General features: G+C 54.3%; 1 protein-coding gene across 1 annotated transcript in view; it reads left to right on the forward strand.

The window, feature by feature from the left end:
- Positions 1–240: 240 nt before the first annotated feature.
- The window catches only part of NUP210 (nucleoporin 210), a 90,279-nt gene continuing 76,837 nt past the window's right edge, over positions 241–13,682 (forward strand). Inside the window, exon 1 of the mRNA XM_055557838.1 lies at positions 241–413. Within this exon, the coding sequence (XP_055413813.1) occupies positions 241–413 (173 nt within the window). The remainder of the gene's footprint in view (positions 414–13,682) is intronic.

Consider the following 13,682-nt stretch of genomic DNA (forward strand, 5'->3'; position numbering starts at 1 on the left):
CCAGCCCCTCGCTCCGCCCCGCAGGGCCCGGGGCTGGGGCTGGGAGCCCGGCCCCTTCAGTTCCCGCGCTCAGGTCCCGCCGGGGCCCAGGAAGTGGCCCCGGGCCGCGGCCCTCGCCCCGCCCCACTCCCTCCCGCGCTTATCACCTGCCTGCCGGGCGCGCGCGACCGGGGACGGAGGGCGCGAGGGGAGCGCGCGGGCCGCCGGGCACCGGGTCGCGGGAGGTGAAGCGCGGCGAGGATGGCGGCTGGGGGCCGGGCGCTGCGGCCTCTGCTGCTCCTGCTCTCGGGGCTGCTGGCGCTGGGCCCCGGCGCGCTGGCGGCCAAGCTCAACATCCCCAAGGTGCTGCTGCCCTTCACGCGGGCCACGCGCGTGAACTTCACGCTGGAGGCCTCGGAGGGCTGCTACCGCTGGTGAGGCGCGGCCCGGCGCGGGCCTTGGACGCGGGCGGCCGGGCGGGCGCGCTGCAGGTGCGCGGGCGCGGGGAGATGGCCGCGGCCCCGGGCAGGTCCGGCGGGCCCTGCGGCGCGCGGCCTTCGGGCCGGGCCGGCGCCGGGAGGCGGGGAGCTGCGCTCCCCCGCAGGCCCGCGCAGCAGGTGCGCCGGCGCGCGCTCTCGGGCCCTGGGTTGGCGGCCGATCGGCCACTGCCCCGGCTACTGGCCGCTCGTGACCCGGCGGCGTGCGCGCGGGTCGCCGCCACTGCGCATGGCGCCGCCCGGGCCTCGGCGCGCTCGGGCAGGAGGGGGCCTGCCGGGGCGCGGGGGTGCGGCCGGGAGCCCAGCGGTAGGCTGGACTCGCGGAGGGCGTCTGGCGGGCGCTGCTGAGGGCCTCCGAAGGCCTGTCGGTCCGGGCCTTCCGGAGGGACCCTCTGCTGGTGGAGAGGGTCGCAGAGGAGAGCTGCCGGCCCGGGATGCGCGTCCACGTGGTCGCACCCCGTTCTCCTTCAGGCTCCGGGAGGGGTAGTCGGCGCCCTGCAGAGCCCTGGGTTGGGGACCCAGGCAGCTCGCTGGAGTTTGTCTGGTGACTCGTTCCTGGCGCCGGACTGGTGTGGGAACCTGGCTTGTGGGCAGGCCGGGAAGGTGTGCGTGGGAGTTAAGTCAGCAGCGCGGCGTCTTGGGAAGGAATGTAAGCCTTTGCTGAGAGATCTTTCGGACAAACCCTTGGTTTTAAACACATGATACGCCTACATTGGAGAAAGAAATGGCAACACAGTCCAGTATTCTTGCCTGGAGAATGCCATGGACAGAGGAACCTGGTGGGCTACAGTCCATGGGGTCACAAAGACTCGGGCAGGACTTAGCGACTAACACTTACTTACACCTACATTACAGATGAAAGATGCAAAAGAATGATTGGTGATTCACCCCAGCTTGCCCACAGAGCAGGGTTGGCCTGGATGCCTAGCTTGCTGGGGGCTCAGGAATTCTGCACCTTGTGGGGGGTGTGATCTGGGAACCCCAGGAGCTAATGAGACTAGGGGTCCGCCTCACTCCAAGGTGGCTGGGTGATGCGGTCCAGCCGCTCCATCCCTCGGATGGAGAAGAAGGCGGCCTGAAGTGGCCTCCACTCCTATTCCTAGCCGGGTGCTGAGTGCTGGGTGTGGCTGAGGCCCTACCACACCTCCCTGCCACCTTGCTGGAGATGAAAGGGAGGGGTGCCGCCCACTGCTACACCCTGCTCCTTCCTTTGGTTGCCTGTTTCCAGGCTAGACTGTAACAGGTGTGATCGCATTACAGAGTCCAGCGTGTGTTAAGTCTGTGGGGCCAGAAGTGCGTGCACATCGAGAAAGCATGCTGCTGGAGCTCCGACTGCTTTCTCCTGAGTCACTTCAGTTGTCTCCGACTCTTTGCAACCCCATGGACTGTAGCACGCCAGGCACCTCTGTCCATGGCATTCTCCAGGCAGCAAGGCTCAAGTGGGTTGCCAAACCCTCCTCCAGGGGATCTTCCCAACCCAGGGCTTGAACCAGCATCTCTTGCATCTCCTGCATTGCAGGCAGATTCTTTACCCACGGAGCCCCCATGCATGCATTACTAGTACCTATTTGTTTTCTGAAGGTCGCCTCCTGAATGACAGTCCAGGTTAGCTAAATGCATTTTCAGGCTAGTGCCTGCTGCACCTGGTGGGTCGTGTTTCTGGCTTGGTATCAGAGGCTGATCTTCGCTCTAACTTCTCTACATCCTTGTCCAGGGCTCTGACTGGTGTTGGGTGATCAGCTGTCAGGCCAGGCTTCGCCTGAGACTGTGCTCATTCTCTGGTTGAGGATGTCTCTTCTCTTGATGTGGGGGCAAGGAAAAGGAAGCCGACTATTACAAACAGCTGCCTTCAAATGAACCCTCTTGGATGTCCTTGTGTGCTACTTCCTGAGATTCTAGAGCTGTGTTTTTTGTTTTTGAAGTAACAACTGTTTTTTTTTCCCCCCTAACGGCTTTTTTTGGAAAAACTGATGGATTTTAATTTACCTATCTAGCTTCTTAGGAGGAAGGGGGAAAACAACAACAAAATTCCTAATCTCTGATGCATCAGAGGAGTGCTGAGTACCTTATAACTTGTTTTGAATCTGATCCATAGTTTTTTTAGCAAATGTGTGACTGCTTAAGTGTCTCGGAGGTGTTTGGTGCTGTGATTTCTCCCTTAACATCACAGGAAAATCTTGTTCTTCAAGCGTTGGAAATGTTTATTTTCAGTCCGCTCTTCCTAGTCCAGTCAGGTGTTGTTTTTAGTTTTTGAAGAGTCTCTTCTGGAACTTTAAGAGTGGGTGTGCAGGCAAGCTTTCTATCCGCCTTCTTCTTCACCAAGGAGGTCACTGTGAAGTCTGTGAGGTGGAGAACAGAGAACGTGAAAACGCCCCTGGACCCTGGGGGAGTTTTTGCTCATCCTTTGAATTTTCAGCCCAGCTCCCAGTTTTCTGGATCATTGCATACCTGAGCCAGAGGCTTCAAGTTTACTTTTCCTGTTTCTTGATTTTATAGCATCAAATACTCAGGCAATTTTAAGGTGAGAACTATAGAGATTATCAAGTCAAAACTGTTCACATGTCAGTGTGAGCCTCGAGAGGGAGGTGCTCTGGGGGACTGAGTGGTGGTCTCCATTGAGCAAGAGCCCACGGAAGGGGACAGGGGACAGGGAGTGGTGCCTTCTGATCCACGCTCTTTGGGGATGTGCAGCCTCTGGCTAATTGGCCAGACCTGACTGAACCCCTCCCATCACACCAGTATTGCTGGTTTTGTGACAAGTTCCTGATTCTTTTTTGATATTTCATGTTATTGCTTGGGTGCTTGCTCAGTCAGAGAGTCGTGTCCAGCTGTTTATGACTCCATGGACTGTAGCGTGCCAGGCTCCTCTGCCCATGGAATTTCCCAGGCAAAGGTACTGGAGTGGGTTGCTGGGCTGGTGACCCTGGCTGTGGCCCTCCCATCCAACCCGGCCCACGGGTCCTGGTTCCCCCATGGGTGCTCGGGTCCCCCCTCCCAGACCCACAGAAGAAGGTGATGGCAAGTGTGTTTACCAAGTGGACCTGCTTCCCGGGTGGCTTTCTTCCTGCTTCCCTTCCTGTCCCTGACCCTCACCCCACTCTGCTCTCGCGGTGACTTCCGCCCTGTGAGTTCTGCCTGTGTGTGTGTGTGTGTGTGTGTGTGTGTGTGTGTGTTGGGGGGACGGTTAGGCAGTGGGTGGAGGGGGGCTGTGTCTTCCTCTGCCCCCACCCACCTCTTCTTTGCACAACCATCACTTCTCCTTTTTCCACTCCTGACCTCCCCTGTCCTTGGGTTCCCATGTCCGGTTAGACACCCTGAAGATAAATTTCATTTCTGGCACCAATATGTTTCTATTTTTTCTTTCTTTTTTTTTTTTTAAATTGGTGAAATACACATATTAAAGTAACCGTCTTTGAGTGTCCAGCTCAGTGACATCAGCTACATTCACGTTGTTGAGCAGCATCTCCTCCATCATCTCCAGAACTTTTTCATCTTCCCAAACTGAGACTGAGTCCTGGTCCGCTAACGCTCCTCTCCGCCTCCAGCCCCGAAATCCACAGTCTAGTCTCCTTAACACCAGGTGATATCAGCCTGTTTCCTTCTTCACCCCCATCCCTGGAAGTAGCAACAGTGTTTGGACTCATGTTTGTTTTTATGTTACTTCAGACGGATGGCAAGCCATATAGGCCTTCTGTTTGCACTAGGGATAGACAGCTTCCTCTTTAAATACTTGTGCAGGACTTCCCTGCCGGTCCAGTGGTTACCACTTGCGCTTTCACTGCAGGGTGTGGGGTAGATCCCTGTGGGGGAGCCAAGATCCCACATGCCTCAGGGCGTGGCCTAAAGGGCGTGGTACTTTAAAACTTTTTAAAGTAACTTTTCAATAAAGAAGAATCAATTTTTTTTTTAAAGTAGGAAAATGATAGGAGGGTAACTTGGATATAACTGGATGTAGAAAGAGAGGGGCTGGGAACTGGGGAGGGCGCCAGTGTCCAGGCAGCCGCCACAGTGGGTGGGTGGCCAGACACCCAGGTCCAAAGGCAGGGGCTTGAATACCGCAGGTGGGGGCAGCCGAGACAGCCAAAGAGCAGAACCAGCTTTTCTGCTAATTCCTTTGCATATTTTGCGTGTTAGTCTCCACTCAATCCTGAAAACAAAACACCTCAAGAGTGACCACCCACTGCACAAATAGGGAACTGAGCAGAGCCAAGTTCAAAGCCAGGTCACAGGGACTTCCCCACGGTCCAGTGGTTAAGACTTTGCTTCCCAATGCAGGGGGTGTGGGGTTGATCCCTGGTCGGGGAGCTAGGATCCCACATGCCTCCTGGCCAAAAATGCCCCAAAACATAAAACAGAAGTAATGTTGTAACAAGTTCAATAAAGACTGGGGAAAAAAAAAAGGCCCACTTCAAAAAACGAAGGACAAGTCACAGACTTGTGCCTTCTCAGTCCTGGGATGCCCAGGAAATGTGCCAGGCCTTCTCATCAACGGCTGTTTCACTCAGGTTCCTTCAGGAGGGTTTTTGGAAAGTGGACAGCACACTGAGAAGCAGGCTTAAGGATGTAAGTGGGGTCGGGGTAATTGAGGACATGGAGTCGTTTTTCACTGAGGTCTGTCGGGCTGGACGCTCCTGTGGGCAACTGCAGGTAGAGGGGGTCTGCTGGCTCTGTCTTGAACAATCTGGGTGCATTTATCACAAGAGGGGAGGGAGGTGTCCGGGTGAGGGGTCTAGAGACCAGCCTCACTGAGGTGTTTCTAGGAATGTATCCTTGGGCAAGTTACACCCATCCATGCTGTTGTTTCCATGGGTGTCATATGGAAGTTTCAGTTGGATTGTTGGGAGGCAAATAAAATATTTGTGCTGTGTTTTGTTCTGTGCCTGACACATAATAAGCACATAATAAATGACATTTTTTTTCTTTTTTTAAAAAAAATAGTACCAATAGTTTGAATGAAATGAGACAACATGTCTTGAAGAATTCAATCGGGGTTTCACTTGGCTAGACTCTTCTGAGTTGCCTGCATGTGACAGGAAACTCAAACTATAATAGTTTAAATACAGTTTAAATAAACTTTGAAGTTATGTAAAGTTTAAATAAACTCTGTTTTGGCAGAGTTTGTTTCAGGCTGCACACAGGGCTCAGTGAGGTCAGCAGAGCCTGGTCTGAGGTCCTAGGTCTGGACCTCTGCCTGGGGCTCCCTAGACAGCAGTTCCAGCCCTGCAAACCCAGTCAGGGCTGGCGAGGCACGCCCTGGGTGTGAACACCCCTCCAGCCCAGGGTTCACACTGCTGACTGACCAGGCCTCCCAGTGTCCCAGGAGCATGGGTGCCCGGAACCTCATGGTCTGAGGGTGGAGAAGAGCAGCACCCACAGAAAAGCTGGGTGCTGTTACTGAGGAGGGGGCGGAGGCTGGGCAGCCAAAACCCAACACGGGTCCCCTGCAGGAATGATACCACCCGGCTCTGTGTGTGTGTGTGTGTGGGGGGGTGGGGATGGCGTGTATACCCTGGGTTTGCTCAGCTGGGGCCCTTGACGGGAGCTGCTGTGATCTGGCAGGGGTGGGGGTGGTCTTGCTGGAATGTGGGTGAGAAACTCTAGAGGAAAAGAAGCAACACTGCCGCAGGCCACCGGCGCTGCACCCCAGGCTCCCCCAGCTGTGGGGCGCCCCCACCCCCCGTCCTGTGCAGCACTCGGGGGAGGGTTCTCAGAACACCTTGTCCACATAGGACATTTGGTAAAATTAAGTTTATAGTCACAGACCTTCTCATAAAGAAAACTGCAAGCCCACGTTGCCTCACTTGTAAATTCTGTGAAACATTTAAGGAGGAAATAGTACAAATCCTTTATAAACTCTTTCAGGAAAGAGAGAAGGAACAGTCATTTCCTAGCTTATTTTTATGAGGCCAACATTACATTGATTGCAAACCAGGCACAAATATTACAAGACAAAGAAATGCACAGACCCAGAGTTCAAGATTCCTTAACAAAATAGCAAATCAAATCCAGAAAAATATAAAAAGGGTAATGTATTATGACCAACTGGGGCTGGTTCCCAGGAATGCGAGGTTGGTTTAATACTAACCAATCAGTGTAATTGCTTGACCAACAACAAACAATTCTTCTATCAACCAAATGAAGAAGAAAAGCCATATAATGGTCTCAATATGTGCAGAGCATTCAAGAGTCACTTATGATAGAAAATGCGGCAAATTTGGAGTAGAAGAGACTCCATAACAAAATGAAATGAAAGTGTTAGTTTCTCAGTCGTGTCCAAATCTTTGCGACCCCATGGACTGTAGCCCACCAGGCTCCTCTCTCCATAGAATTGTCCAGGCAAGAATACTGGAGTGAGTTGCCATTTCCTTCTCCAGGGGATCTTCCTGACCTAGGGATTGAACTCTGGTCTCCCACAATGCAGGCAGATTCTTTACCATCTGAGCCTCCAGGGAAGCCTGTTGACCTATTAATGGGCATCTGTAAAAACTGGCACCAGGGTCTTAGCTGCGTGCAACGGGGGCAAGAAATGAGCATGCTGTGGACTCTGTCTTTCCGCTCGGTCTCCGAGGGAGTCTGACGGGGAGGAGGGTCATGCCTGCCGTGGTCTCGGTGCCTTTGTGCTCTCCTGTGCTTTTGCCGGAATGCCCTTCTTGCAGTTATTCAGGGACCTGGTGGTGGCCCCTCCTGCTCACGCATCCCGCCTGAGCGAGGCTCCCTTCAGCACCCAGGTGGAAGCCGCAGCCCTTCCCTCCTGTGTGTCCACAGCCCTGGTTGAGAGCTCACCTTCTCGCACTCATTTGTCTGTTCTTGTCCTCCTCCTCCCCAAAAGTAAGCTCCATGAAGCGGGGGGTTAATGTTTAGCTGGTACTTTGTTGTGTTCCCAGTGCCTTGGAAGTACCTGGAACATTGCACAAAACCCAATAAATATGGATTCGTGAATGAATGAATGAGTTCATTAGGGACCCCACGGAGAACTGGCTGTGGGGTCAGCATAAGCTCAGGGATGGTGGGGGGAGCGGAACTGGGGGGAAGGAGCACTTTGGAGCAGAAGTCAAGCCTCAGGCTCCCGCCAGCCGAGAAACCCACCTCTGACCCGAATGTTTGCGGTCTTTCTGAGGATGCTGTCTGTGGTTGGTGGTGGGGCCCTGCCAGCCGGTATCAGGGTCAGGCTTCACTCAGGGAAGTGGATGGACAGGTCAGGCATCAGTGATCAGAATCTAGAAAGACCCCTGTTCTCTTCCTCCCTCTAAAAATCAAAAGTTCTTGTGGTTGGAATCTCGCCAAACGCCTCAGGGCCGCAAGTGCTTCATTTGGGCACCTGCTCCTGGCTCCTGAGTTTGAGAGCTTACTCTGTGCAAGGCCCTGTGATAAGGTGTCTATCATCCTAGCTAATCCACCCCGACCCTTTGCAGCAGGTATCATTTTTCTTCCCATTGTACAGATGCAGAAACAGAGGCCCAGAGAGGTTGAGTTGTTTGTTCAAGGTCACACAGCTGGTGTGTGGCAGCGCCCTGCTGTCCTAGGCCTTCACCTTCTCAGCAGAGAAAAGGGCCGTCTTGCCAGCACCGCCTGTGCCTGGGGCCTGGGGAGGGCCTTCCAGCTCCTCCTGCGGGCCCTGGGGCGAGTGAGTGAGCAGGGAGGGTGGGCAGGCCTGCTGACCTCTGGCTCAGATGCACAGAATGACAGACGGACAGGCTGAAGCAGCTCTCATCCTTTCTGAGCAGTGGCATCAGTGCATTTGAATTGGCGGCAGGGCCTTCCCTGGTGGTCCAGTGGTTAAGCATCTGCCTTCCAATGCGGGCGACGTGGGTATGATTACCTGGTTAGAGAACTAAGATGCTACGTGCCACGGGTCAACCACGGTCTGTGGGCCGCAGCTAGAGAAAAGCCCGCAGGCAACAAAGGACCTGCAGCCAACATAAAATAAATAGAAAAATTTTAATAATTAAAACAGCAAACAGAAAAACTGGGGGCAGAGGAAGGCTCTTGTGCAGAAAAGCCGTTGAACCTGAACCTGCTTCTTTGGCAAACACGAGGCTGTATCCAAATGACCTGGCTGTTGGGGCCAGTTCCCACGTGGGCCTCTCAGCCTTCTGCCCCACGCGGACCCTGTCTTCTCTGTCAAGTGCCCAGCCGTCTCTAAGCCCGCAAGGGTCAGGCCGGGGAAGCCGTTGAGGCCCACATGGTGTCTTTCCCTCTTTCCCTGCCTTCCTTGCCTGGGTCCTCCCCAAGCAGCGTGAGCACAGTCTGGTTGTTGGCGCTCCGGCCAGCCTTGTGGAGGCCGCTCGGTCCTTGTCTGAGATACCCTGGAGATGGCGGCTGATGGACAGAGCCCGCCCCTCACAGCTGCCCCAGGAATGCATGCTGGTATTTCCTCCCCAAACTGCAGCCACCTGGCCGCTGTCCCGCGTTGCCTCTTTAATGTCCTGCCTGTACTAGAACTGTTTCCTTCAAAATGACTACCTTTGTGAACACTGGAGATGCTCCTCCGTATTAACATTTAGGAGCTCATACGTTTGATACAGTTGTTTTTCCTGACACAGTAAAGATGAATGTGTGCTAATTAAAAGACATAAAGACTCAATCTAAACATAGTTCATCTGTGCCTCGCTGCTCTGTGGTGCCGTGTGTTTCTGGGGAAAGCACTCGTGTAGTGTGAGGACTGTCTGATCTGGGCTCACACAGACATGGCTATGACCACTGGCCCTGCCACTCATGGCTGTGTGGCTTTGGGGAAATTACTCAACCTCTCTGAGTCTCAGTTTGGCTTTATCCACACATGTCTGCTGGAGGGTTAAGTAATCTGACGGATCGAAGGATTTAGCTCTGGGCTTAACACAGGGTAGACAATGCCTTTCATTATCTTCTGTGCCCTCCCTATATTGGTCAGGTTCTCCAGAGATCCACAATTAATAGGAGATATATACGTGGCTTCCCAGATGGCGCTAGTGGTAAAGAACCCGCTTGCCAAAGCAGGACACGTAGAGACGTGGGTTAGATCCCTGGGTCGGGAAGATCCCCTGGAGGAGGGCACGGCAACCCACTCCAGTATTCTTGCCTGGAGAATCCCCTGGACGGAGGAGCCTGGCGGGCTACAGTCCACAGGGTCACAAAGAGTCGGACACGACTGAAGTGACTTAGCATAGACAAGCGCGGGCTTTTTGTTCTAGTCAGGCCTCAACTGAGTGGATGAGACCCACCCACACAGGAGAGGGTAATTTCCTTTACTGGTCTACTGGTTTAAGTGCTAATCTCATCCCCAAACACCCTCAGACACACCCAGAATAATGTCTGACCCAGTAGCTGGCGCCTCATGTCCCAGCCAGACTGACACGTGACATGAGCCCCCGCAAGCCCCCAGCACACTTCTGGTTTTTAAAAGAACCGTGTCTGGATATCTCTGCGTTTGCAGCACGCAAGGGGCTCCTGCCTGTCATCCCCCCGTATCTCCACTTTCTCTGCCTGGCTCGGGCTGCAGGGTGATTAACCGTCGTGTCTGTGAAGGATGGCCCGTCCTCCCTGTGTGGAGGAGGTGATTCTTCTCTTGCCAGGTCCCGGAGGCAGCAGCTTTCCAGAACTGCACACACATGGTCAGCTCTTCCCTTTGCAGCCCAGGAGGGAGCCAGGCTCCTCTGTGGGCAGCTCTCAGGGTGACCCAGAGCTCTGAGACACAGACACAACACTTCTGAGGGACTGAGACGTGATTCGAACAGCAGGAAACATCCACGTTTGGATTTGGACCCCTGTGTCCTGACCCTCTCTGGTCCTCAGAGAGGCCCTAAACCAGCCCATCTTCTCTCCGGGGGCTATAGAGGCTCAGATGGTAAAGAATCCTCCTGCAACACGGGAGACCTGGGGTGGACCCCCGGTGGGGAAGATCCCCTGGAGAAGGCAATGGCACCCCACTCCAGGATTCTTGCCTGGAGAATCCCCTGGACAGAGGAGCCTGGCGGGCTGCAGTCCGTGGGGTCACAAAGGGTCACGACTGAGCGACTAACACTTTCACGGCAACACTTCACTCCTCCGTAAAATGAGGGCACAGCAGCTCTCTAAGTTACATCTAACGTTGACGGGGAAATACTGTTATTTAGAAGTTAGAGTAATACAGAAAAGAACAGAGAGTAACACAGTGAACACCACATTCCTAGGGTCAGATTGGGCCTTGTTAGCAGTTTGTGTGTTTGGCTACGGTTCGGCTTTTTTCCGGTAAGGAGACGTTGTGGGTGGAGCTGCAGCCCCCTTTGCTCCCGATCCTAGTTTTCATCCCCGCCTCCAATCCCCACTCTGAATTTGGGTTCCAGGGGTCCCTTTCCCTTTCGAATCCCCGAGCACCTTCTAAAGTGCTTTTTCCACTGACTCACACCAGCAGTCTGTGACAGGGACACCTGACACCAGGCCCCTGCTGGGCTCTCTGCTCTTAAAGGCACAGCCAGAGCACACGGGCCTCCAAGCATCCTCCAAGGCGACCGAGAACAACCCTCTGCGGGGGACAGAGACACCCCTCCAGCCTGTCTTAAGCCCTCTAGGTGGTTGGGATGAGCCCGCCAGCTTCAGATGTGGGGTCCTAGAGCCGGGTGAGAGGGGGTGGTGGTGAGGGGTGTGTTTTCCAGCACCCCAGCTTCCTGTGAGGGTGGACCGTGGCTCCCTTGCCCTGAGCTCCCCTGTGCGTGGGGGGTGGGTATCTGCACTGGCTGCTCTGCGTTGTCTCCAGGCTGCACCACCGTAAGTGCGAAGAGGAGGGGCTTCTTTAAGAGCCCAGGGAGCCAGGCTGGGATTAGACACCATCTGCAGGGCTCTCCTCCCCGTGAAGGCCTGCCCCGGGGCCATTCACTATGTCCAAAATGCAGGGGCCCCCGGGTCATAAGGATGATTGGGATGTTTGGGGTGAAATAATACGTGTCATTAAAATTAAGATCAACCAGTGATCAAACTCTCACCCCCTGCAGTGGAAGTGCAGAGTCTTAACCACTGGGCCTGGGGAAGTCCCTACCTATTGCTTTTTAGTAAGGCAACGAGGACATTTTAAATGTGATTTGCTGTGTATTTCTGTTGGACAGGGCAGCTCAGGGCTGTCCCTATACCTAGCAGAGCCCCGCAGCCCTGGGGGCCCTGGATGAGGGGTGGGGTGCTCCCGGCCAGGCTCAGGGGGCTGCAGGCATCTCAGAGGCCACTCATGGAGGGCCTGGGTGTGGGAGGAGGACTTCAGGCCTCTTGGACTTAAATGAGGGCAGCCTGCTCTTATCTGTGTTGACTTCTTTACTGGGAGAGTGAGATTAATTCACCGCCCTGAGGGAGTGCGGAAAGAGCTTGTCATTCCTGTTCTTGAGGAGCCCGAGATTCGGGGTTGGGGAGGGATTTATAGTCCAGATTCCTGGCTCCCAGGGCCACTGAACAAGAGGCATCCCACATTGTTTCTCAAAGTTAGAAGCAGAAGACGATGAGCGGCCTTACTTTTTTTAAACAGACTCTTAAAAAGAGCAGTTTTAGGTTTATTAAAAAAATTGAGCCCAAATTACAGCAGTTTCCTGTATATACCCCCTCCCCCCACAGCATCCGCCACCATCAACATCCCCCACCAGATGGTGCATTTGTCTCAATTGATGAGCCTGCGCGTGTGTGTGTGTGTGCGCGTGTGTGTGTGTGTGTGTGCGTGCGCACGCGCGTTCTGTCGTGACTGACGCTTTGCAACCCCATGAACTGCAGCCCACCAGGCTCCACTGCCCATGGAATTTCCCAGGCAAGATACTGGAGTGGGTAGCCATGGCCTTCTCCAGGGATCGTCCCGACCCAGGGATCAAGCCCAGGTCTCCTGCACTGCAGGCAGATTCTTTACCACTGGCGCCGCTTGGGAAGCTGTACCTGCACGGACACCTTATTACAACCAGCATGTGTGTGCCGTTACTGTCCACAGTCGGCACCGATTCATTGTAGCCAGCCAAACGTGTGCGACTGTATCGTTAGAGGAGGATCATACAGAATAGTTTTGCTGCCCTAAAAATCCTCTGTGCTCAGCCTATTCATCCCTCACTCCCCTTGTCATTGAAAAATTTTTTTAAAATTTGGAACAATTTTAGATTTACAGGAAAGTTACAAAGATAATGCAGAGAGTTCCTCTGTACCTTGACCCAGCTTCCCCTACAGTTACCATCCTTCAAGACCAGGATTGTTGAGAAAGGGAACCAGTGGCACCGGTACTGGAGTTGACTAAAGTCTAGCTGGCTTAGGTTGCGCCAGGGTGTCCACTGAGCTTCCTTTTTTACCCTTGGGTCCCCTGGATCCAAGCTGCGCCCTCCGTCACATTTGTCTCCTTGGTCTCTCAGATCTGATCTCCGTATGTTTTCTATTCTTGTTTCCATGTCAGATTTTTTTTTTTCAAAGTGAAGTATAGTTGATTTACCATGTTGTGTTAATTTCCACATCAGTTTTGTGTGTCTCTGTGCACGTGTGGGGAGGTCTGATGCCCTTTGAAATCATCTTGGAATAACAAAGCTTCTGCAGTTCTGTGGTGTGGGGCGAGGCTGTGCCCAGGACCTGCTCGCTCCTCCCTGTCTGGGCTCAATCTTTGTTGTCTCCGTTGGTCTCTGAAATGCACTCTTCTCAGGGGATGTCCCTTAGTGAGGGGACCACAGATGCATTTCCCTGGGGGCTTAGACGTTCGTCTCCCTCAGCCTCGGGTGAGGTTCATTCTCAGAGCGGAGGTGTTGCTACATCCTGCTGTGTGCTGGGTATTTGCGCTGTCTGAGCATCCGTGCTGAGCTTGGAGAGGCTTGCATCGACTTGGAGACGTCTGTTGGGTATATTTCACACCATTGCCTTTTAACAGCAGACTGTACAAGTTTCCTTCTGAGTAACCCAGGACACTGAGGCTCCAGGCAGTGAAAGCCCAGGGCGGGGGCGGCAGCCATGACTCGGGAGTGCCCACTCCCTGTTGGGCACCACGCTGCTGCACGCAGCCCTGGGGACCACGGGTGCCCTTCCCTGGGGCCTCCCCGCCTAGAGCACACAGAGGGCAGCCCTGACTGTGCTCTGAAAAGTGGGGATCAGATTAGAACGTTCACCTGCTCAAGATGGCCCAGGGGCTGGTCATCGTCCTCAGAATAAATCTTAGCTCCTTCCTGTGGCCTCCAGTGCCTGCTTGCCCTGTGCACCCCGGGTCCCTGAGCTCAGCACCCCGTCTCCTCGACCTCAGCATCGCCATCTTCCCGA

Source organism: Bubalus kerabau, chromosome 20 (genome assembly GCF_029407905.1).
Source record: "Bubalus kerabau isolate K-KA32 ecotype Philippines breed swamp buffalo chromosome 20, PCC_UOA_SB_1v2, whole genome shotgun sequence".
NCBI classification, from domain to species: Eukaryota; Metazoa; Chordata; class Mammalia; order Artiodactyla; family Bovidae; genus Bubalus; species Bubalus kerabau.